Source organism: Aethalodelphis obliquidens, unplaced genomic scaffold (assembly GCF_003676395.1).
Source record: "Aethalodelphis obliquidens isolate GAN/ISIS:26980383/991018 unplaced genomic scaffold, ASM367639v1 scaffold53, whole genome shotgun sequence".
Lineage (NCBI taxonomy): Eukaryota > Metazoa > Chordata > Mammalia > Artiodactyla > Delphinidae > Aethalodelphis > Aethalodelphis obliquidens.
In genome coordinates, this window is record NW_020837997.1 from 3,327,236 (window position 1) to 3,347,390 (window position 20,155).

Below are 20,155 nucleotides of genomic sequence, written 5' to 3' on the forward strand. Positions count from 1 at the left end.
GTCCCCTGAACCCCAGTAGCTGAACATGCCGGGGATGCATGTGACTGTGGGGTGGGCCCTGCCTGCTGGGGCTTGTCCCGTGCAGCTGACAGACACGTAAGAGCTCGCGCATGCTGCGTCGGGCCTCCCTGAGCGGCCTGAGCACAGTGCCCAGGCACCCAGGCTTGCGCACGCGCATGTTGAGTGAGTCTTCTCCCAGCAGAGCTCAGACGCTGCAGTCCCCCACCCTCACCCCTCGTCATGCCCCTGAAGGTTCTAGGTTTTATCAAAGACGGAGGCGGTTTCCTCATAAGCCAGGGCTGTCGGGGAATTGAGGGTGAGGCCCTCTCAGCAGTCCCCACTGACATCTCTAGGATGGAAGGGGTTCCTGCCCAGAGCTCCCCACAGCCGGAGTGCAGACCCAATGCCTCCTCCCCGCCCCAAGGGTCTGCAGGAGATGCTCTGGGTGTAGAAGCCTTGGCCTTGGAAGTTGTGTGAGAAGAATCAGGCCTCTGTGATTGTCCAACAGCCCAGAAGGAACGAAACTTTCATATCTGTTTCCCAGATTGGGAAACTGAGGCTCAGGGTCTCACCACAAGTAGAGGAAGGAGCCCAGGTGTGAACCTGGGTCTCTGCAGGGAAACCCGGGCTTCCCCCCAACCCACATGCACACGGAGCAGACTGCCTGGCAGAACCTGGCAGAGCCTGAGAGGCCCCTGCGCCCTCCAGGTCACACTGAAGTCTGTGTCGCAGCCCTCATCCCAGGGCTTTCCGGCCCTGGTACCCCGACATCTGGGTTGGGACCGTCCCGTGTGCTATGGGGTGTTGAGCCGCATCCCTGGCCTCCACCCACCTGATACCAGTAGCATTCCCTCCAGTCGTGACAACTAAAAATGTCCCCAGACATCGCAAATGTCCTTTGGGGAACACACTGCTCAGGTGAACTCCCTGGTATGGCCTGAGCGTCGATGGGAGCCATGGAGGCGCAGAGTCGGGGTGCGGGGAGTCAGGGCCAAGCTGAGCCTTTTGTGTGTACCCCCCACCCCCAGTGACAGGAGAGTCCCCTCCCAGCCTCTCTAAAGAACTGACCAGCACGCTGGCCGGGGTCGGTGACGTCAGCTTCGATTCTGACAACCAGTTCCCCTTGGACGAACTCAAGATTGACCCCCTGACCCTGGACGGACTGCACATGCTCAATGACCCAGACATGGTCCTGGCCGACCCGGCCACCGAGGACACCTTCCGGATGGACCGTCTGTGAGCCGCACGCCCGGCACACGGCCGCCCAGCCCCCGGCTCCGTCACCCCACCGGTCAGTGGTCCCCACGGCGTCTCCCCAAGCCTGGGGACGGTGGCGCTCCGTCCCTCGCAAACGGCCGAGCTTGTGATTCTGAGCTTGCAATGCCGCCAAGCGCCCCAGCCCACCCGCCCGCCCGCCCCGATTGTCCACCTCCCGCGTGAGGCCGCGTGTCGTCGCCCCCGCGGACCCTCCCTCCCTGCTCTCTCGTCCCCATGTAAGATGCGGAAAGCGTGCTGGGCAGGGCCGCCGGCCTCGGGGGGCGCCGTGCTCTGTGACGGTGGTGGGATGAGGTGCATCTTGCGACTGTTGTCCAGCTCTCACTGCCTTCCTTTGTCCCCGGTCCCCCCACCCGCCCGCGCCCCCAGTCCTTGGTTAGGTAGCGAGCCAGCCCCACCCCGCCAAAAGGAGAAGGCGCCGGGGGCGGGGGGTGGGCGGACATGAAGCGGAAATAAACACTATTTGGACTGCTGTCTTTTATATTTCTGAGCACACGCAGAACACTAGACTCCATCCCACGGAGGTGGGATGTGAACATGTGAACGGAGCATGCGAAGCAGCTGCATCCCCCCCCCGGGGCCCAGTAGGGAAGCCCACGCCCCCGCCTCGCCACCCCCAGCTGGGCCCCTCGGGGGCCACCTTTGCTGCGAAATCCCCACCCAGGCCTGTCGGGGATGCACGTGGAGGCGGGGATCATTTCTAGGGGGTTTTGCGACTTGTTTCCTCTTTCTTTCTCTGTACCGTGGTCACTGTTAGTATTATTTAAAGAATGGCCGGGGGGGCGGGTGGAGGCGGCCGGGGCATTTTTTTGGTTTGTTTCTTTCGGTTTGTATTTACATTTTGGTTGTAGATGAACAACTGACTCCTTCAAGCCAACACTTGCCTGAGAGCATGTTTTTATTCTAGAAATCCAACGTTATAATATTTGTAAGCTAACTGGAAGCGGTCTGCTGCCTGCCCGGGTCTGAGCTGCATCTCTGGCCTTTTTACTTTTGCTCCGTTATCCCAAAACAGAAGGACATGAGGTTGGGCTGGGCTCGCTGGCCTGGGTGGGCACTCTGGCAGAAGCTGGCAGCAGCGGCCAGAGGGGCCTCTGCTCTGATCCCTAACGGATTTCTGGGAAGGAGCCCCAGCTTCCATCAGGGGTCTCGTGAAGACCCAGCTCTGCCCGGCCTTCCCAAAGGTGCCAGCCAGTCCTCAGGGCAGGCCTGTCCTAGACCCCGTGGCTGGCGGCAGCAGCCGCGGCCCCTCTGTTCTGAGGTGCCCCGGAGACGAGCCTGTCCTCAGCACCCCCATCCCGAGGTCCAGCCGACATTCATCCCCTCCCACCATCCCGCCATCTCTTTCGTAGCCCTTCCTGGCAGGGCTGGATTTGGAGGCAAAGAGCAGTGTGCATTTTAGCGGCTGGTTTCCAGGTGCTTCTCAGAGTGCCTCAGGAGGCCCAGGTGACCATCCATCGGGGCTCACTGGCGCACCAGAGGCCATCCGTCTGCCCTGCAGGCCCTGCGAGGGGGCGACAGGGCTGGCTTTGTGTTCTGTCAGTTGCTTTGGAATAGGAACGTCCGTTTCATTCCCTCCGACATCGCATCTCGAGTTCTTACTCGCTCCTCCGCCTGCCAGCAGGGCTGGCACCTCCTGCCTGGTGCGTTTCCGCCTCCGTCGGGGTCTTGGGAGCGCCCGCCTCTATCTGTGGGAGCCAGATTTGATCCTAGCGACCATCCCTCTCTCTTGTTCCCTGGCCGGGCTCTTAGCATGTGGCCAAGTGGCCGCGTGACCCCACAGACGGGAAGCCCCCTGTCCTCGGTCACTTGGCCTCCGCCGCTGTTGTCTGGACTGGAGTTAGGTTTAGTGTCAGTCCATCCAGGTCAAGGGCCCGTCTTCTTTCCAGGGCTGGGGGCAAAGAGTGAGGACTCTTTCTTTTTTTAAAGAAAAACTACATGTATGTACATAGAAGGGTTTGATTACCATTAGACTTGTATGTAGAACTTTTTTTAAAAAATGGCCTTAATAAAATTACAAGCAACCTTCCTGGATGCAATTTGCAAACAAGGAGTTGGGGACCCCGTGAGGGAGACCCGCCAGCCCACATTTCCCATCTGCCCAGCAGTGGGTTCTTGGTGCAGATGGGCAGGGAAGGAGGGACTGTCCAGCCCCATGGCCTGTTTCTGGCATCCCTAGGCCAGGAGCACAGGTGACACTGTATTAACACGGCAGCCTCAGCCCATGAGGGGCGTAGGTGCAGAGCTTTCCCAGGGAGGGGATCCAGCCAGGAGCCAGAGGCCAGGCGTCCTCAAAGGGTTCACTGCCCCCTCCTGGGCCTGGGCAGGCCTCTGGGGGTCTACAACAGGGGATTTGGGGTTTTTTCTTAAATATCATTTCTCTACTAAATATTGAATATGAGTAGCCAAGACTTTTAGAAACAGGACAGCTTAAGGGAATCAGCCCTTTGACTTGTGACGTGAAAATACTGTGATTTCAGACGAGCTGCGCCGTGAGGGGTGAGCTGGAGCCCCTGCGTCGTGTATATAGACCCGCTCGCTGTGGCCGAGCCCCCCTCAGCTGTGCAAACCTTTCCTCCGGGAGCGTGAGCCAACCAGCGTGTCCCCACCTGCCTCAGTTTACCCTCTGTCCTCTGAGCCCCCAGGGTGGTAAATTTGTTCCCCCGTGAGGCTCCATGGACCGAGGATGAGACCTGGGGTCAGCCTGTCTCTGTGTCCCCCAGAGAAGAGAGTTCATGCCCCTGGTCCCCACCCTCCGCCTGTCAGCATTACCCCCTGCAGTGCCCAGGGTTGACTTGGGGAAGGAGTCGTCTCATCGGGGTCACATCCCTGTCACAGGTACCCGTGAGGACCTCCCCCCGCACCGTGCCCTTAGCAGAGGGAAGACAGGCAGCACTGTTTGGGGTACCCTGCAGCCCCCCCCCCCCCGCTTCCCTTGCACGCCTTGCTTCCCCCCAGCGCTCTTCCGGGCAAGAAGGGTAGGCGCCAGTCCCCTGGGGCAGGGGGCCCTGAGACCCTCAGTGGAAAGCTCAGGGGGCAGGTCGACCCTTCAGCAAAATTTGGAGGCCCACGGCCAGCGGTATCAAAAACCAGTCAGGCTTCCCTGTGGGGACAAGTACACAGCAGAAGGGACCCTAATTGCGTTTGGTCCAGCCCCCAACCCCAGTGTGGTCCACGGAGTTCCCTGGGACCAGGCCTGCGAGGCTGGAAGGCAAGGGCAGGTGTGTGTGTTTGCAGCCCTTTCCCCAGCAACACCTCCATTCACTGGGAGTGCTTGGCCAGCCTTTGCGGCCTGTGTGCTGTTATCTCCTTGTGGGTGTTGAGGGCTGGGCAGGAGGGTTCTGACGTCGTAGGTGTGTTTGACCTGACTTCTTCAGGCGGCCGACCTTCCAGGAGGGCGGCCAGCCAAGTGGGCCCGTCGTGAGGCCTGTGTGTCACAGTGGCGCGGGCAAGGACAGCTGTCCATCTGTCCGTCCATCAGATGCTGTGAGACTCCTGCGTGGAGGGCGAGACGTCCCGTGTCGTCCATCCATCCTGCTGGGGTGGGTGTCCAGTTTGGGGGCTGCGTGCATGCCGGGTGCTGGCCGCGGCCTGGTCACAGGGGACGGGAGTAGGTACGAGGCCCATGGAGGTGCTGGGTGGGACTCAAGCAGCAGGGGTGACCCCCCTCTGTCCAGCCTCCTGGGCCTAATGAGCCCCCATGATCACCTTCTCCTAGAGAAAACTTTGTTGACCTGGAGGCCTCCAGGCAGCTGAGAAGGCCTGGGATGGTACACCCCTCCCCAGACCTCCACATCTCAGCCCACCCTGAGCTAGTTCATAACCAAACTTGCTGCCGAACTCCTGCCCCCAACTGGATTCTGAGTCTTCTGCATTTCCAAAGAAGGCATCCCCACCCCAGGGTGCAGGCTGGGTGTGGTGAGGCCTGGTGGGGTCAGGAGACCCCCACCCCCAGCCCTGACACAGCAGTAGCCGCACCCATCACCCTCACTGGGTTCTGAGGGAGCTGTAGTCAGAGTCCTCAGGGTGCCCTTGGCGTAGTGTTGGGGCACAGGGGTGCAAGGTCAAGGGTACCCTGCTGCTCTTGGGCCTGGCCTACCACCCTGCAGGTGACGCTTCAGGTGAGGGAGCTGTGGCCACCTGAGCTCCACGCCCCCCCCCCACGTGACCTGAAGAGCTGGGGGAGGTTTTGGCACCTCGCCTACCCTGGGAGGCCTGCCTGGGGTGAGTGGGCAGACAGGTCTGTTTCTGCCCGAGTTCTCTGTGGACCCTGGGCCCCCATCCCCTGGGGGTCTCGCATTCTATGACAGGGGTCCTTGGGACATTCCTTTGTCAGGCCCTGCCCGGCCAGCTTGGCCTGAACCAACTCTTTTTGGCTTCCTCGGCTTTTGGGGGTCCTGGCTGCGTGGGGCTCAGGCACCTCTCCTAACCGTTGGTGTGCCACAGGTGGCTGGCCACAGATAAGAGTTCTACCCCAATGGAGGTGGGGTGACCTGCACCCCCAGGCCTAGGCGCTGGGGTACTCCTGAAGGCGCCGGGGGGCAGACAAGACCCTTGTGACCCGGGCCTCAGTTCCCTCTCGTCATTAGCTCAGGCCCACGGGTCTCAGGGCTCCAGGCTCACCCCAGGCAGGGGCTGGACATCAGGGACTGGTTCCAGACAGCTCCCTCTGCCTTCTGCCCTCCTGGCCAGTGCCCAACACCCTGTCCCGAGGAGCCAGTGACACTTGGGTTGCCCCCATCTTGCAGGGTTGTGGAATTTGGGGGTAATCGATGCCCAGCCTGTCATTTCTGACCTCCTCCCAACCGGGGACAAGGGGACACAGCTGTGGCATTTGCTACCACACTCCGGAAGGGAGGGCTTTGGCAGTCAAGGTCCACTGACCCCGCCATGCCCTCCGTTGGAAACTGCCCCTGCCCCTCCAGGGACTGGGCACTGATATATGCAAACCTGCCAGTCCAAGCCCTGTCCCACTCATGTCCCTCTTTCCCCCAGGCTGGCTCTGCCCCCACCCCCAGCATGTACATTGTGCTGTAGATGTCCCGTGGGCCGCACGCGTGGGTGCCCATGGCGGGCGGGGGCGGGCGCTCAGGGCGCACTCGGCCGGCCCCTGCCCATCCTCTCTGGCGTGGACGCTATCGTCTGTGTACCTTTGCATCCTTTGTAATGAAACGTAATAAAAATACAATGTTTTCATCTCTGCCTCCTCCCCTTTTTTCCTGCCCTCTTCTCCCCTCTGGAGGATGAACTGTGGGTGTTGCAGGTGCACCAGGCAGGAGCCACACAGGGGCCACACACACAGACACAGACACACGGACACGCAGGCATGAGCCCCTCACACACACACCCCAGGATCCTGGGGCAGACGCCCCAGGAGAGTGAGTGGGATGCAGCAGGGCCGGACACTCCTAGTCAGGCTTCTAGGGCCCCAGCCAGTCACGGGGGGAGAGAGTGGCAGGCCCCCAACTCTCCCAAGGCCTGAGTTTGGGGTCCCTGGCCTCTCCTCAGAGGCTCGACCCTTCCATCTCCCCGCAGCAGAGACCACAGCCGGCTTGCTCCGCCACACACACACTTTATTTTGTCCTCTTTGAGCCCCTCTCCCTCCCCACCAGGCCAGCTGCCTCTTGGGGCCGGGTGCTGATGGCCTCCCACAGTGAGGGCAGCCGTGAGGGTGGCCGTCATCCAGTGGCGGGTCCTCACCTGTGTCCCTAGGCCTGCAGCAGCCTCTGGACCTCGTAGTCCTCAGGGATGGTGTCTGTGGGGAGAGGGTGAGCAGGTGAGGGGGGGTGAGGCTGGGCGGTATGGACTCCCCACCTTCCCCAACAGGGTCCTCTTACCATTGCAGCGGTAGCGCAGGTTGGCCCAGATGATGTTCTCCTGGGAGAAGCAGAAGACTCCCAAGCGGCCTCCCCGCATGGTCGTGTCCAGGACCACATTGCTGTCCGCAACCAGCTCCGGGCCCTCGTAGAACCTCACTCTGCGGAGAAGGAACGGACTGTGATTCGGGGCCCTGGGCCAGGTGCCTCCTCCCTTCTCAGAGCATCGGCATCCTGCCCCATGAGCTAGGCCCCCTCCTCTCTAGAAGAGGGGGCCGTATGTCTCCCTGCCTGGGCCATGCTCAGGGCAGAGGGGGCTCCTGACCTGAGCCTCAGTTTCCCTGTGTGAGAGGATGGACATCTAGGGCCCTGCACACAGTAGGTGCTAAGCGTAGTGCCTGGTCTTCCTGGCAGCGTAGAGTGGGGATTGAGAAACCAGGAGTGAGTGAGACCCCCCTACTGCTGTGTGCAGAGTCCAGAACCACCGGACCCTTGAGCCCAGACCACCCAAACTGGCCCTGCCTTTTCTGAGTCCAGGCTCCCCCATGTCTCACCTCTCCTCTGGCCCTGCCCCCTGAGCAGCTCCCTGGACGGCCTGGCCCCTCCCCCTGTCCTGGGAGGGGTATCATGCCCTAGGGCCAGACAGTTATTTCTAACTGCCTATATTATTCCCATTTTACAGATAAGGGGACCGAGGCCCCCTGAAGCACCCCCCTCCTTCCCTCAAGAGCCAGGATAGAGCAGGGACTCCGGGCCCCCTGGCAGAGGGTGGGTTCCCACCTGATGTAGCCCACTTGGGGCCGGTGCTGCAGGAACCAGCGGTAGGATGTCTTGTCCTTCCAGCCCACATTGCGGGGATCCTTCCACAGCAGCCGCACCTGTGACTCTGTGTCCCCCGTGTGCCACAGTGCATTCCGAAGCTGCTCCCCAGGGCCTGTGGAGGACTTCACGGCCTGCCACGCCGGAGAACAGGGGAGCGGGGGTCAGAGACCACACAGGCCACCAGAGCCCCCAGACAGGCAAGGAGCTGTGAGTCATAGAGGAGTGGTGGGGGGCCCCAGTATACCTGGATGGGAGACCCATGAGAAAGCCTTGGGGGCCACGAGGAGCTTTGCAGTCAGGCTGTAGGGGCAGCAGTGGTTTGTGGGATAAACTTGAGTCTAGAGGACTTGGGGAATTCTAGGGTTTCAGTGAAATACTGGGGTCTATGGGGCCTGCAGGAGGATTTGGAACCTGAGGGAAAGTTTGGGGCTCTGTGAGAGGGTTTGGGGGCTTACAGAGAGATTGGGGGATCCCGGGGGAGTGTTTGAGGGCCTGTGGGAGGAACTAGGTAGAAAGACTTCTAGGTCCATAGAATGAGGCCGGGGGCTGTAAGGCTTTGGGGATCTGTGGGAGAGTTTGGGGCCTCCGAGTTGGCACTGAGACCAAGAGTTCAGGTAGGGCCCAGCACCTTGAGCTGGATGCCAGGCTCCGCCACTGCACGGAAGGGGTTTGCCTGCCAGTATGTCTGCTCCATCTGCTTCCACATGACCACATAGAAGCTGGAGCTGTCCTGGTAGCCAAAGATGAAACCCGCGTAGTCGTCATCCGTGACCGTGTTCACGTGGAACGTGCCTTCGAAGTCCACGCCATTGAAGGCTGTGTAACCTGGGGAGAGGAAGGGACGCTAGCCCCTGCAGCACCGGGGCCCAGAACCGCCCCCTGGCCCCGCCCCTCCAGAGTCCAGAACGCCCGACCCCTGAGCCCAGACCACCCAACCTGGCCCCGCCTTTCCTGAGTCCAGGCCCGCCCCGTCCCACCTCTCCTCTAGCCCCGCCCCCTGCACGGCCTGGCCCCTCCCCATGTCTCACCCACACCCAGGCCAGGGTCGCTGTTCATCGTCTGCACGATCTCCATCCCCTGGTGGGGTTCAAAGGAAGAAGGGCCTCAGGCCAGCCGTGTGGGCCTCGGCTCCCCGCCCCTAGCTTAGGACCCGCTGTGGCGGTCCTGGGCTCCCCCCACCTCCCGCCTGGGCCCCGCCCGCACCTGGTTGAGTACCACCCAGTTAGGGTCTATCTGCGCGTCGCCCTCGGGGTCCAGCACGACCGTCTGGAAGGCCCGGAAGTCGGTGAGGGTGACCTCAGCGTTCTCCGGACACACATCGATCTTGTCCACCACCTTGTCTGCATCAAAGTCTCCCTGGCACGCGTCGCCCACGCCGTCCCCTGAGAGGAGATGGGAGGCCCCCCCACCGTAGTAGAATCAGCTCCAGGCCCCGCCCCAGGCCTGGCCACGCCCACACAGGCTACCGGCCCTGCCCACACCATGTCTCAGCTCTGCTCACACGTGCCACTGGCCCCACCATGCCCACCCCAAATCTCACCCTAGTGGCTCCACACTAGCCCCATCCCCACCACAGGCCCTGCACCCTGCCTTACGGTCCACGTCTTCCTGGCCCGGGTTCGGCACCAGGCGGCAGTTGTCCCGACTGTCGGGGACCCCATCGTTGTCATCATCGTCGTCGCAGGCGTCACCCTGGCCATCGTGGTCTGAGTCCTGCTGGGCGCTGTTGGGCACTGTGGGGCAGTTGTCCCGCGAGTCCTGGTGCCCATCCCCATCCCTAGAGTGGGTGGGTGGGGCAGAGACAATGAGACCCCAGAAAGCTGGATCAAGGGCTGCCCACCCTGGGTGCCCACCTCAGCCCCAGATGTCCTCCTTACTGGTCTTGGTCGCTGTCACAAGCATCTCCCACAAAGTCGTGGTCCACATCCCTCTGTGGGCGGGGGAAGGTTGTAGATGTCCTTAATCAGGGCAGAAGAATTCAGAAGCCTCCCGCCCACCCCCAGTTCCAGAGCCAAGGTCCTTCCTCACGTGGAGGAACACCACCCCACCCCCCCAGGCTGCTGGGACTGGGCTGGAGTCTTGTCAATCAGCCTGGTGCTTACCCCAGGGATCTGACCCAGCTGGGGTCTGGCCTGCCCTCACCTGGTCTGCGTTGCTCTTCTGAGGACAGTTGTCACAGGCATCCCCTACACCATCGCCATCACTGTCCTTCTGGTCTGAGTTGGGCACCCTGGGGCAATTGTCCACTGCGTTGCGGATCCCTGCGGGAAGCAGAAGGACAGAACAGGATCCCAAGATTAGGACGGGGCCAGGCTGACTTCAGCAGGGAAGGTGCAGCCCTGGGGCTAGCTTGGGACAGAGTCCCACCCCATCTTTGGCTCCCAATAACAACAAAGTTAAACCAAGTATTCATGCCCAGTCACCAGCCTCCTAGAGACTAAATGAATGGATGGCGGTGAGGGGACTAGCTCTGTGAATGTACCACCTCGAGTCTCTGCCCAGATGTAAAAATGGTACCTCCTCAGCCCTAAACCCCAGGCTCACGTCTCTGTCCTCTTATTTCCTCCCTGCAGCATCTAACACAGGGACCACCTTCCCCTCCTCCAAAAGTTCCTTCCTTTTCTCCTCGGCATCATATCCCAGCTTGCATTTTGCTGCCCGCCGGAGCATGGTCCACGGTCCCTGGAGCCCTAGGCGAGCACACCCCCTCCGGCTTCCAAAGGAGGCCGAGCCCCGCCCAGCCAAGCCCCGCCCCTTGGTGCCAGCCCTTCCCTCTCCTCTCCCCCCTGCCACAGAGCTCACGGTCGCCGTCTATGTCGTCGTCGCAGGCGTCGCCTCGGCCGTCGTTATCTGTGTCCTTCTGATCGTCGTTCTTCTGGGACTGGCAGTTGTCGCATGCATCGCCCCACTTGTCGCCGTCCGCATTGCGCTGGTCTGGGTTCCGCACCAGCGGGCAGTTGTCCTAGAGGTCAGGGCCGGTTGGGAATAGTCAGGCCTAGAAAGGCAAATGTCACTCCCCCGACTGTCCGTCTCCGAGGCCCCGCCTCCTCTGCAGGGAACCCCCTATCCCTCTGGGACCCGTGAGATCAGCCTCTAAGGCCACACCCCTCACTCGAGCCAAGCCCCCATCTAGTCTCACCTAGGCCCCCGCTTTTGCCCCACCTTCTCGTTGAGGACGCCGTCCCCGTCGGCATCCGGGTCGCAGGCGTCTCCGATGCCGTCGCGATCCACGTCCTCCTGCCCTGAGTTGGGCACCGTCACGCAGTTGTCCTAGGGGTGGGCGCGGCGGGCATGAGGGGCGCTGCCGGGGAGCCCCGCCCACCCTCATACCAGGCCTCGCCCTTCAGACCACGCCCACCTTTCGGCACTGGCGCTCTGAGCAGCGCAGCTTCTCGTCGGGAAAGCCGTCCAAATCTGTGTCGCTGCCGCAGAAGACCCCGTTGCCAGCCCAGCCGACACCGCACTGCGGGTGGGGGAGTGAGTGGGTGCTCCGGCGTGGCCCCACACCCGGACCCTCATCGTACGCCCCTCCTTGGCCCGCTCGCACTCACCACGCAGGATCGCGACCCATCACGCTCCAGGACGCAGTCGGCCTTCTCGTGGCACGGGCTGGGCGTGCCGTCGGGGCAGAAGCGCTGTGCGCGCCGACGACAGCCTGATGCCTGGTCTCCCACGAAGCCGGGCTGGCACGGGCCGCACTGGAAGGAGCCCTGAACCCGGGCCACAGGAGGTCAGCCCCCCCGCCCCCCGCACGCCTGACACTTCGCGTCCCATCCTCCATCTCTCAGTCCTTCCCCTCTCCTCCCAGGCCTTACCAGGGTATTGACGCATACGGAGTTGGGGACGCAGTTATGCTGCCCGGTCTCACACTCGTTAATGTCCGTGCAAACCTGGGTGGGAGGGAGGGCAGAGGTCACTGATCCTACGCAGATACCCCCAGACCTCCCACCCGGTTCACGTCTCCTCTGAATCCTACCTCTCCCCTACATCTTGCCTCCAAGCCCGACCATCCCTGACGTGGACCCTTAACTTCCTCTGTTCCCCAGACTCCGGTCCCTATGCCCTCCCGCTGGAGCGAGGCCGGAAAAGGCTGCGAGGCTGGAGGTCGAGTTTACTCAACAAAATGCCCCCCACCCCAACATGCTCCTCCTGGCTCCCCACCCCAACCCCCCACGGCCCTCACCTGCTTATTGGCCTTGGCGAAGGCCAGCCCCACGCCCTCGTGGGTGGGGCCGCTGTACCCCGGCGGGCAAGCCTCGCAGCGGAAGCCCGGACTGGTGTTGATGCAGCGGACGCGGGGGAAGCAGGGATGGGCGTTGCACTGGGGGAAGAAGAGCCCCGGAGGGTCAGAGGACGGACGTATAGCTGGGCCTCCCCGAGAGAGGCTTCTCAGGGCTTATTGGGCTTGTACTTGTAAAGTTCAAGGGCCGTCAGCTAGCTCTTGGGGGGCGGGGAGTGCGATGTGGGGCAGAGGCCACTGTCCCAGGGGTCACACACGGCTTTGCCTTGATGTGGGAAGGGGCAAGACCAGGCGGGGAACAGAGCGTGCCTGAGGGGATCTGCTCCTGGGACCCGGTGGGCTGGGTGCTCATGGGTGGGGGAAGACATTTTGAGGGCGGGCGTCCCCAGAGGAGGCGGGAAGTGGTCGTCGGGGCGTGCGTGCCCGGCGGTGAGGAGGCTGTCGGGGCGGGAGCCCCCCGGTGGTGGAAGGGTGGCTGGGGTCGGCGGTTCCCGGCGGTGAGGGGGGGTCGTTGAGGCGGACGTCACCGGCTACGGAGGAAGTCGTCGGGATGGGCGTCCCAGGTGGAGAGGGGGGTGGTAGTGGTGGGTGTCCCCCGGCGGTGGGGAGGTCGTCTGGACCTGCGCCCCTGGAGATGAGGGGGCTCTCCGGGAGAGCACCCCCAGCGGATGAGGAGTTCGTCGGGGCGGTGGGGAGCTGTGGGGTCACGCATTGGGGGATCGTCTGGGCGGTGGTGACGGACGCACCTCGTTGACATCGGCGCAGTGCGAGCCGTTGCCGCTGAAGCCTGCGGGGCAGGGTCCGCAGCGCGGGCCGCTTGCTGTCTCGGTACAAGCCACGCCGGGGAAGCAGAAGCCGGGCGCGCACTGGCTTAGGGGCCTCACGCTCAGTCTGGGGGTGCGCGCGGGTTGCATCCCTGCGGGGGTGGGGCGGGAATGGTTAGGGTCACGCCCAGGGGTGGAGCCTGGGGGGGAATGGCCCCTGAGGGCGTGGTGAGATCCTGGCTGTTCTGCGACCCCGCCTCGTACTGAGCGCTCTGCCCTCCAGGTTTCTCCAGTATCTGGATCTCTGCGCTCGGCCGTTTTTTGCTTCTCCCTCCGCGACTCTCCACCTCCCAGCATCTCTCGCAAGGTTTCTGGCACTTTTGGGGTCTCCCCTTCCCATAGTCTCTGTCTCCCCTTCCTGTTTCTCTCTCTCCATCCCTCATCCAATCTCTCCATCTCTGTCAGCCTCCATCTTCTCTGTCTCTTTTCCTCCCGGTCTGTCCTTCGCTCTCTGTCTCTGTCTCCCCATCTCTTCTCACTCCCCCGCCGCCCAGTCTCTGCCGCCCCAGCTGCGCTCACCGCACGCGTCACACTCCATCACCGTGTTTTTCAGAAACGTGATCTCCTTGACCTTTGGTGCAAGGGGGATGGGGTGTGGTCAGCGGGTCCATCCCTTTCCTCCCCCGTCGGGTCTCCCCTCTCCCTCTCTCAAACTCCCTTCCCGCAGACCCACCCACTCGGCCCGGGTCCCCTCCCCACGGACTCCCTACCCCGAGATCCCCACTCTCCTAGCCCCTCTCTTCCTTCCCTGGGATTCCCTTCCCCCCTCACGGATCCCTACCCCTCTCCCGCGGAACCCCCTTTCCCTGGGACCCCTCTTTTTCCTCTTTTCCATAACTCTGGACCCTCTTCACCTCCACCAGGATCCCCTTCTCCAGTCCTCCCCCCACTCCTCCACACTCCCCTACCTCCGAGACCCCCTTCCCCTCTTCCAAGCCTCTCTGTGCCAAACCGGCACCCCCGTCCCCCCAACCCCGGCAGGCACCTGCTGCCGCAGCAGTTCCCGCACATCCTGCAGCGCCGCGTTGGTCTCCTGTAGTTCGCGTAGCATCTGCGGGCCCAGGTCTGCACCTGCGCTGACAGGGGGCGCTGGTGGGGCGTCGGGGACCAGAGACCCCCATCACCACCCCTCACAGCGCCGCGGCAGGGACCCCTGACGCCCACCCCATTTCCTGAGCCTCTGCCCCGCTGCCTGCTTTCTCCGCCCCGCACGCCCCGGCGAACAGTCCCCGAGTCCCAAGAAGCCGCGACCCCAGGCCTCCCGCGAGTCCTGTCCGTTTGGGGGTCAGGCGCGGCTTACCCAGCGGGATCTGCCCCTGACCCGATGCGACGAGGGCAGCCAGGGTGAGCAAGAGAACGCGGGCGGCGGTGAGGACCATGACGGCGGCGGGGAGCTGGACAGCGGCTCGCTCTCTGCCGCCCACGAGGCCCGCGTGTCCTATTTATGCCGGCGGCGCGGCCGGCCCCGGGGACGGCCCTCCGCGGCCCTGCCCAGCGTCCAGCCTCAAGGTAAACAGACGGCGCTGGCCTCCGCGTTCAAGGCCCCGCCCAGCGCGGCTGAACCCGGATCCGGCGGGGAAACTGAGTCACGGGGGGAGGGCTTGTGCGGGGGTTATTGGGGCGGGGAATCAAGCGGGACCGCCCTCCAGCCCTCTCATTCGCTTATCTGAGTGATGGTTGCGTGCCAAGACTCGGGCATAGCTGGGAACGAAGTGATCGCCACAGTGGCGCCCCTCAGCTCACACTTGGGGAAACTGAGTCAAGAGTGGCTAAAGGTTAGGACTCACCTCCTCCCCCAACCCCTTTCTGATCTCTCTCTGCGGTTCTCAAGCTGGTGAGTAGGGGAGGGGGGCAGCCTGGTCGCCCAGGGGCCGGAGCCCACTCAGTCTCCCAATCTGTGCACTGGGCTGTGTGTGTGTCCCTCCCCAGCAGGAGGGTGAGCAAATTAAAGGGCTGTGGCTGGAGGAGATCTGAGCGGGGGAGGCCCTGTGCTTCTGTTTGTCGAGACTTTGCCATACCATCCAAGCTCCAGTCCAGCTCTGTGGGAACAGCCTGTAATAAAAATAGAAATTACTGCTAATCAGGAAAATCCTCCCAGCCCAGCCATGCTCTTAAGCTACAAAACACCTCTGTTTTCTGGAGTTAACCCTCTTTGCCCCTACCCTCCAGCATTTGCAGCCTCTATTCTATAGGCAGGGAAACTGAGGACCAGAGACAAGTGACTAGCCTAGGGCCACTGAGAGGGGCAGGGATGAAGCCAGGGTAGGTTCCTTGCCAGATTTGTTCTCATGGGAGGTTGCAGAGAAGTCACTGAGGGCTTCCTGGAGGAGGTGGCAAGGAAACCTAAAGGAAAGGAAGACTCAGATCAGCAGAGACAAAAAGGTGAGGATGGTTCTGGCAGAGTGAAGCATGTGGAGCTTGGAGGTGGGGAAATTCCAGGCACATTCATTATTCTCAAACATGCATTGAGAACCTACTGTGTGCCGTGTCCTGTGCAGGACGCTGGGGACACAGAGTGAACAAGCTGGACTGGGCCCCTCCCTTGTGGGGAACCCAGGTTGGTGGGGAAGCAGCTACATGTAATCATCCCAAGGGGCCAGGACTGTGGTGGGGGATGCACAGGCAGCAGTGGGAGCTCCAAGAAGGTGCCTGACCCAGCTTGGGGTGGCAGGGGGAGTCTGGGCAGGCTTCTTAGAGGAGGAGGAGGGAACACCGAGCTAGGACCAGGAAAGTGAGGAGGCCATGGCCAGATAAAGAGATGGTGGAAAGGCATTCCAGGTAGAGGAACAGCATGTGAAAAGGCCCTGAGGCAAAAATGAGCCTGGTCTGATGGACAGATTGATCTCAGGGTAGAGAAATCTTGGGGCTCAGGAGAAGTAATACCAGTGGGGCAGGGCTTGCACTGCCTTCTGAGGGCAATGGGGAGCCACAGAGGGTGAGTGAGGAGTGGTGGGTCTGGAGGGGAGGCTGGGTAGGAACAGCCGATCCCAGCCTGGGCACTTCCAGTGAAGTACCACAGGCCCGTGCCCTGATGCCTGTGGCAGGGCCGTGAGCTCACCTCCTGTTTTCCTTGGCGTCCGGTCCAGCGACCTGGGGGCCGCTCCCGGTTGGTGCTGGAATTCTTGGGAAAACCACGGCTCCAGCAAGGGCTGTAGGCTTGCGTGTGCCTCATGCAGCTGGGACAAGGGCACATGGAAGCCAGGCCCCCACCACAGGCTTGGCATGGGGCTGCGGCTTGGACACACGCGGCCTTGTTCACGGCCCGGCCATGAGGGGATGCAGGGAAGGACATTCTAGGCAGAGGGAATGGCAAAGGCAGAGGCCCTTAAGATGCCCCAGTCTGCAGATCAGACAACAGAGGCCTGGAGACATGGGCAATCTGGTTTCATGCTCCTGCCTCCTGGATCCCATCGGCCCTGAAATCCCCCTTCCAAGCAGCCAGCCCCCTCCTCCCACGCACACCTCGGCAGCCTCACATTACACAGGAACTCACTCTGGGTGTCCTTCCGGCCTTTGTACCTGCTGTCCCCCACCATCCCGAACACCTTCCTCCATCCTCCAAGTTCTGGCTCTGGTGCCCACTCCTTCAGGAAGACCTCCCTGCTCTTCTTGGGCAGGGCTTAGGGGCTGGTGCCTGTATGACATTCTTCTAGGATGCCTGACAGAATATTTCTGGCAGAGAAAGTCGGGATGGCCTCACCCGGGGGACTGGAAACGTCTGTGTTTTGCTCTGTTCCTCCTACCCTGGGGGCCACTGGGCCGGCAAAGAACACCTGCCATGATTAGTATAACACTATTATTATTCCTTATAATTAATGTAATGTAATTACTATTAATAATAGTAACCCCTGCTACCACTGTACTTTAGGACAGACTCAGGAGCCACATGGCCTGGATTCGAATGTCAGCTGGGCATCGCCTTGCTGTGTGACCTAGGCAAGTTGCTTGACTTCTCTGTGCCTCGGTTTCCTCACCTAGAAAGTGGGAGTGATCACTGTTGAGAGGATTGAATGAGCTAACCCGTGCCCCGTGTCTGCCTCCTGTGTTAGCCTCATTATATAATCTGTAATTTATACACTATGCCACTTATACCTCAGATCGTTCTTATTTACATTTCCCTCAGAGAAGGTATGAGACAGCTCAAGGTCACACAGCCAGGATGAAAACAGGAGAAGACAGGACCCCTAAGGCCTTCATACCACCCACTCTCTGCCCTTGGTCACAGATTCCAGACGAGAAATGCTAGCCCAGGTCCCTCATTAGCTGTGAAAACTCTGCTACCCAGGACCTCCTGGCCTGAGCCCTTGGCTGGAGCCCCAAACAGCCCCCCTTCCCATGATGCTGGACCCAGTAGTTCCAGGAACCTGGCCAGGCTGGGGCAGAGAGGCTGATGCCTGTGTGATGGGGCCCCTGAGCCCTTCCTGGCAGAGTCCTGCTGGGCCAGGAGACATGTGGGCGCCCCCAGCTCCCCCAGCCGCCTCTCCTTGTGAATCCAGAGAGAAAGTATGTCGGGAAGGCAGCCGCCCTGCCCTGGGCGGGCCCCACCACAGGCCCAGGGTCTGGGGAATTCATTAGAGCAGCAAGGGAGGCCACCTAGCCACTGCTGCATCCGCAGCTGAGGAGCCTGACCCAGCCTGCCTTGGATGGCCCAACTGGACCCATCTCTCCAGAAGGACCAAGCGGTGGGAAGGGGGACAGATAGGGGGACAGATAGGATGCCATCTGGGCACTGGAGTCTGGCAGACCCACCCTGACTTGCTCTGTAAATTTCAGCAAGCCCCGCCTCCCCTCCCACCCTCCATTTGCCTCGACTCTATTGTCATTCGGTCTTAGACTCTCCAAAACGTATGATAAAGAAAAGAAGAAAATGACAAGAAATATAGTGACACAATTTTATTGAGCAAGCACCAAATGCTCGAAACCTTGCCACATCACTTTTGTGGGTTTTCCTCTTTTGCCCACTCTCCCCGCAGCCTCAGGAGGCAGGAACTCATCATCGTGGGAGGCAGCAGGACACCGCCATGAAGGTCTTGGTCTCTGGCACCAGGACCCTGAGTTTCATATCCCAGCTCTGCTGTGCAACTTGAGACAAGTTGCTTAACGTTGCTGTGCCTCGCAGCAGCGGGTGTGTGTGTGTGTGTGTGTGTGTGTGTGTGTGTGTGTGTGTTTCTTTTCTTTGGACAGGGTGGGGGAGGACACCTTCAAAAGTTTATTATAATGTAAATTTTTACTTCTCCAGTTTAGAGAATGGACTATGGGGTTGCCCTTAGGAGAGAAAGGACTTCACTAGGAAGCGACTGGAATTTAACAACATGTCATTCTATGGGCACTGATTTCTGAGAATGATTTTACACCACCATTATCTTCATAATTTTTCCAGGGATAACTGTGGCAGGACAAATGACGGCCCTGCTCTTTTCTCCTTTCCTCTCGCATTTAGTGAGAGTTTTGTAGGTAACAGCAAAACAAACCTGTGTCTGTGTTACACGGAGAGAGACTGCCTGCGGTCTCACTGCAGTGGTTTCCTTCTCTCCCTCAGTCTGTCTGTCTGTCGGTCTGCCTCTCCGTCTAGTGAAGTGAAAATTGGAAATTCTTAAAGTTTTTCTGCACTATACCAGCAGCACTAAAAACCCAGGTGAAATGGGGACAATGAGAGCCCCAACTTCTTAGGCTCATCATGAGACCCAAATACATTAGTCCATGAAAAGCGCATTCAGCACTTTTTGATGCTGGTGGTTGCCAACGTTCCCCACTCTACAGATGGGCAAACTGAGGCTCAGTGTGGCAGGCTTGTCGTGCCTCCTCTATTTGGGCACTGGATGCTCAGAGAGGGAAGACACACAGCCTTGCCGCGGGGAGAAGTCCCGCCACTCAGGTTTCTGTGGGTGAGTAGGCAGGAGAGATCACAGGAACCAAAGCCCTGCCCCCAATTCCTCCTCCCCCCTTCTCCAGCCCCCACCTCAGCTCATTAACAGGAGGACCTTGTTCTGGCCAGTGAAGGGCGGGAGGCCGAGGGTGAGGGCGGGGTGTGTTTACCCACTGGCCGCCTGGCAGGCAGAGGCCCAGGCTCGAATGGGCCAGTGAGAGAGGGAGGCTACCAGGCAGGGGAGAGCCCCAGTCCTGAAATGGGAGGACTGCATACAATATGTGCCAAATAAATGCTTAGCAATCAATAGGATAAAACGAAATAACTCCATCCACTGCACAAGCATTGACCCCTTGCTGCACAGTGGATGGGAAGGAGGTGGTCTCAGCCTCTCAGCCCTGTGGTAGATAGCCTCGAAGGTGGACAAGTGCACCCAAGCTGCATGGAAGTAGGGGCTGGCTGGGCTGTGGAAACAGAGCCCAGGGGTCAGGGAGGCCACTCCGCGGTGGGATGTTAGTATCGAGACCTGAACAGGTGAACGGGTTCCAGCTGATGAGGGGTGTCCCGGGCAGAGGACACAGCAAGGGTGAAGGCCTGCGGGGAGGATGTGCCTGATGTCTGGGAGGTTCAGCAGGGAGGCAGGTGTGGCTGGAGCAGAGGGGTGAGAGTGTGATGGAAGGGGAGAGGGCTGGACGGGACAGAGCCGTGAACCATTTCGGGCTTCACGGGCCTCTCCAGCCCCATCTCTTTCTGCCCTCCAGGCCCTTCGTTGGACTGTGACTCCACCTGGTCCACCTTCCCCTTTAACATCACTCACTCCTCTTCGTCCCAGCTGGGTTAGCAGCGTCCTCTGGCCTCCAAAGTGCCCTGAGTATCATCTGTCACAGCTCTGACCACACCGAATGGGCACAGATGGGTTACATGGCTAGGGGGCTGCATCCTTCATCACACCGAGTCCCACCACATCTCCAGCATCATACACATGTTAGAACAAATGAAGGATGGATGGATGGATGGTTAATGGGTGAGTAGATGGATGGATGGGTGGATCGATGGACAGATAGATGAGTGAGTGGGTAGGTGGGTGGTTGGATGGGTAAACGGGTGAGTGGATGGACGGACTCACAGAAAGGAAGGCAGATGGCTTGATGGACACATGAATGGATGGTTGGATAGATGATAGCTGGCTGGCTGGATCAGGGGATGGATGGATGGAGGGATGAATAGATGGGACGGCTAAATGAGTGGATTGATACACAGGCAGATGGGTGGGGAGATGGATGGATGGGTTGGTGGATACGTGGCTGGGTGG

General features: G+C 60.8%; 2 protein-coding genes across 10 annotated transcripts in view; one reads left to right on the forward strand and one right to left on the reverse strand.

Moving 5' to 3' along the window:
• CRTC1 (CREB regulated transcription coactivator 1) overlaps positions 1-6,471 on the forward strand; it is a 79,038-nt gene extending 72,567 nt beyond the window's left edge. For 7 of the 9 annotated variants that reach the window (XM_027084763.1, XM_027084762.1, XM_027084764.1 and 4 more), the window contains one exon: positions 1,029-6,471. In XM_027084763.1, the coding sequence (XP_026940564.1) occupies positions 1,029-1,240 (212 nt within the window). In that variant the 3' untranslated portion in view covers positions 1,241-6,471. The remainder of the gene's footprint in view (positions 1-1,028) is intronic. The other 2 variants (XM_027084766.1, XM_027084765.1) reach the window with 2 other exon arrangements.
• Positions 6,472-6,838: 367 nt separating this feature from the next.
• COMP (cartilage oligomeric matrix protein) lies at positions 6,839-14,536 on the reverse strand. Its single transcript, XM_027084772.1, has 19 exons — positions 14,278-14,536; positions 13,963-14,048; positions 13,497-13,548; positions 12,900-13,069; positions 12,097-12,234; positions 11,729-11,803; positions 11,465-11,623; positions 11,272-11,376; positions 11,076-11,183; positions 10,716-10,875; positions 10,056-10,174; positions 9,791-9,843; positions 9,509-9,690; positions 9,117-9,295; positions 8,942-8,990; positions 8,542-8,738; positions 7,872-8,044; positions 7,113-7,252; positions 6,839-7,030 (listed from the first exon to the last, which is right to left on the reverse strand). The coding sequence occupies exons 1-19, from the start codon at positions 14,354-14,356 to the stop codon at positions 6,984-6,986; spliced, it is 2,271 nt and encodes a 756-aa protein (XP_026940573.1). The 5' UTR covers positions 14,357-14,536; the 3' UTR covers positions 6,839-6,983.
• Between the last annotated feature and the right edge of the window lie 5,619 nt (positions 14,537-20,155).

Bases quoted from the DNA above. Each gene is read 5' to 3' on its own strand.
- COMP (XM_027084772.1), bottom strand. From the start codon at position 14,356: ATGGTCCTCACCGCCGCCCGCGTTCTCTTGCTCACCCTGGCTGCCCTC. The intron at 14,049-14,277 runs GTAAGCCGCGCC...CTGTCAGCGCAG, and splicing joins TCAGGGGCAGATCCCGCTGG to GTGCAGACCTGGGCCCGCAG. The intron at 7,253-7,871 runs GTGGGAACCCAC...CCTTCTCCGCAG, and splicing joins CCCCAAGTGGGCTACATCAG to AGTGAGGTTCTACGAGGGCC.